Source organism: Cyphomyrmex costatus, unplaced genomic scaffold (genome assembly GCF_001594065.2).
Source record: "Cyphomyrmex costatus isolate MS0001 unplaced genomic scaffold, Ccosl1.0 scaffold279, whole genome shotgun sequence".
Taxonomy (NCBI): domain Eukaryota; kingdom Metazoa; phylum Arthropoda; class Insecta; order Hymenoptera; family Formicidae; genus Cyphomyrmex; species Cyphomyrmex costatus.
This window is the reverse complement of record NW_017276899.1, coordinates 93654-97574: the sequence shown is the minus strand read 5'-3', so window position 1 is coordinate 97574 and position 3921 is coordinate 93654. Positions and strand designations below refer to the sequence as shown.

General features: G+C 34.1%; 1 protein-coding gene across 2 annotated transcripts in view; it reads right to left on the bottom strand.

The window, feature by feature from the left end:
* Nucleotides 1-261: 261 nt before the first annotated feature.
* Pfrx (6-phosphofructo-2-kinase/fructose-2,6-biphosphatase) overlaps nt 262-3921 on the bottom strand; it is an 8219-nt gene continuing 4559 nt past the window's right edge. The window contains exons 4-7 of one of the 2 annotated variants that reach the window (XM_018541187.1): nt 3293-3394; nt 2982-3216; nt 2406-2533; nt 262-1222 (exon numbers count right to left, since the gene is read on the bottom strand). In XM_018541187.1, coding sequence (XP_018396689.1) covers nt 1166-1222; nt 2406-2533; nt 2982-3216; nt 3293-3394 — 522 coding nt within the window. In that variant the 3' untranslated portion in view covers nt 262-1165. Of the gene's footprint in view, nt 1223-2156; nt 2222-2405; nt 2534-2981; nt 3217-3292; nt 3395-3921 lie in introns of those variants that run through there. The other variant, XM_018541188.1, reaches the window with a different exon arrangement.

Genomic DNA, 3921 nt, shown 5'->3' with positions numbered 1-3921 from the left:
AAAAACGCTTACCTTTTATTTCTCTCGAGAGCACTTTGTAGGAAAATGTTAAAGAAAATGCTTGTATACCTACTACTAATCTTAATGCAATAATATTTTATCATTCATACTGGATGAAAACTCATTCATTTCCTCTAAATATACAATTTATTAAATAGGAATATCTAAACCAGTAAGTAAATTCATAAAATTGCATATTTATTATATGTTTCTCATTGATCGAGATACATATCCATAATCAAAATTCGTAATTCAGCTATTTAATATACAAGATCGCAATAACGTATATGTTAGAATGGATTGAATTGCAACGTATTCGTTAGCTTGATTGGAAGTATTATCGCACAATCTAAAGTATTGTACTATTATATCTCGATACCTTTACGTAGTCGAGTATTATTATCACCGTCACAATATTACGATATTTGGATCCATTTCTGTCGCTCTAAAAAGCATCCGACGACAATTCCGAGATAATGTTTCAAATATGGAAGTAAAAAAGAAATATATCTGCTTTTAAATTTGCGAGCGAGCACTTTGAAGTATCTGCCGAATAAGAATTGAATTGTATAGAATTCTCTCTTGGAATCACTGTGTGTGCGTCTATTGTGTAAATATTATTGTTTATCAAGATATAAATATACCTTCCTTTTCGGCAAGAAGCAAATACTTCAAAGCACGCGCGGATCAGAGAACGTACGTGTGGGTCCACGCGCTTGTCTAGAAGAAAATCATCCGTCGTGTAGAAGACGCATGTACACAGACTCAGGACTCACAGATTCTTCCTTCTCATCGACGATCGTCCTATATATATCACATATGTTCTTCTCACTATCTACTTAGACGCCAATCGAAAAATATAAAAATTACACGCCCGCAATACGTCCGCGTGATCATCAGTGGTGAATTGCCACGTACATGACCTGCCAGACCTGCGTCGTCGCGGAGTTGAAGGATCCTCCGCGTCTGTGCCCTATCTAGGTTTCATAGGATACATTGCCGATCGCGCCTCGTCTCGCTTTTGACACATGTAGGAAGTAAAGGGCTCGGATGCGCGCTGATTCACGCGCGCGCGTGAATGAGAAGTCAGCTGCCGAATTTATGCTGCTTCAACGTCTTGGTATATCAACGGTGGGGAATAGCTGCGCCGTGAAATTCGTTGTTATCACGTGCGTAGTACCTTCCCCTTTCCTCGGAATCGCTCTTCCAGATATCCTGGGATCTGAAAATTGAAAGTTCCACAACGGGCATTTTAGCGTTTGCCGAAATTATGTGCATTGCAGAAAGAAAAGAGCAATCTACATGTAGACGCAGCTGAGCAGGATATGTTTCTCTATCGAAGATACATATGCTCTACAGCAGGTTTGCGACAAAGAGATTTTATTGTGTATTAAAACACCAATTGAGATCAAATGCTATGCTACAGCTTCGGTTTTTGAACCTTTCATGAATAACTTTGCAATCACGGTGCTATCGTTATTATACGGAAGAATATATAATATTACGCGTGTATAGTACAATTTGCCTAGTGTAAGAAGATATACAATCCATTCATCTTTTTCGTCTATATTTGCATTCTAATAATCTTTTATAATTAATTTAATCAAATATAATTAATTTCACAAGTTTTTTAACCAATATGTATCTTTTAACAAGAATATATACTATTTAATTCTATCATAATTGAATCCATTACTTCCCTCTAAGCGATCAAAAAAATCATCAATATAATATGTTTAAATTATCTACATTATGGAATCATTACACACACATTGATAAATACAAGTTTAATAAAAACTTATCATATCGCTGTGAATAAATCTAATAGGAATACACATTAGCGTTTGGTTGGTACCATCACGATTCCGCAATATCGATGTTTATACTTATACTTTCTGAAAAAATGATACAGATAAATCTAAAGATTATTAATTATCCAGCAAGAATACGATTACAAATAATTACCTTTTTACAATTTCACACAAGACTAATGTTATGCGACAATTATGTGACAACATAATTTTATATAATATAAATATAAAATTTAGAGTAAAACACACAAATAATATATTTGTCCCAGATCCTTAGGAAAAATGCATGCGACGAATTCTTAATTCATGAAAGTGATTTTTTGACGGATGCAGATGATTCTAGGATGAGGTTTTGATTAAATACAAGAAAATAGTCCGTTTTTCCATTACAGCTAACAGGGGCAGGCATTCTGGGAACATTAAAACATAAGCAGCGCATAGGAATTACATATTTTATTGGTAAAAGTATTGGTATCGGAAAATTGGCAAGCAAACAGCAAGCTACTTGCTTTCGCCATCTCTACTTTCAGCAAGTAAAGCGCACTCAAGGGAACTTAGACACAGTTGTTACGACTTTATTATGATAATTTCTACCTTTGGTTTCGGTCGATGAGTGTCCACGGCTTCTATCGGTAGTCGAATATGCTCCACCTTGCAGCCATAGGCGACTGGTGTTAATTTCATGATGGTATGCAAAGGTACTTCTAAATACGGTAATTCATCTGAAATAGGAAGAAAACAACTTGAATTAACTATATTAGTTAGAATTAATTGACTATAATATAGAAATAAAAAAATGAGTATTTTAGATATACGCTTTTCATGCCGTATTAATCAAATGTGGAAGGAGGAATTGTGTAGGAAGAACAAATTATTCTACTGAACAATAAAACGAATAATTACGTCACTATATAATCCGCTTTTGCGTGAATGATTGTTTATCATTTATTTTCTCGAGACATTTTAATACGTCGAAGGTTAAAAGTTGCGTTTAACATCTCTATATTCCAATCTCTCCATACTTGGATATCATCACGTGCTCAGACATGTTACGTATCATCGGTGACTCTATCATTTGATTCGCGCGTGCAAGTAATCACAAGAGAACAAAAATTTCAATAATCTATAAAATATTAAATGGTAAATTAAAACGTGTTACGTGATACTGACCTGCACTCTTGTCTAGAAAGTAAGCAAGTAAACACCGTATGACCGCTTGATGACTGACAACTAAAACGTTACCCTGACGTTCCAGTTCCATTATCACAGGTTCCAGTCGTGCAACAAGATCTTCATAACTTTCTCCCCTTGGATAACGATAAGAGAACTTGTTTTGATCTCTCGCGGCAAAGTCCGTAGGATATTTTGAGGCGATTTCTTCGTAAGTCATTTCTTCGCAAATACCCTAGGTTGAGGCATAAAAAGTGAGGCGAAGGTAAGAAATTGCTTAGTTAATTAATCTATATAATGCTTTAACTTACAGCGTCAATTTCGTTGAGAGCCTTCCATCTTTCTTGCGGTGCCTTTACATCAGCTGCAGTCTGAATGGTCCTTTTCAGCCAGCTAGTCCAAACTCTTAAGCCCTGTATGTATATGCAGATATAATCTTATTTAACATAATACACAGGATGAGATTGTTTCAAGAATCGAGCATGATCAAAGTAACATGCAAAGAATAATACAGCACTTGTATAATGCATATAAAAAATTGTGCATACTTTGATCATCGAATATATATGTAATACATTATATTCTAAACTATAATTTTCTTAAAAATGATTATATCTGTGTATCTTCATATTATATTGTATTAAAAACTGAAATTATAATCGGAATTAAAATTAAATAAAAGTTCTTATTGCGATATATGTATATTATATATATATATATATATATATATATATATATATATATACACAAGGAGAGGCATTTAAAACAGGGCACCTGAATAACTCGCTTGTTTTTGACAATAGAAGAAAAAGTGTCAAACAAAAGTTGCTTGGTTTCGAGGGGCACATAATGTGATGTCAATAATTGTTTTTTTGGTGGAGGCGCTAAAAAGATATGAAGGTCACCTCCACTTTTTTAAATGGAATTATGTAATTTTTTT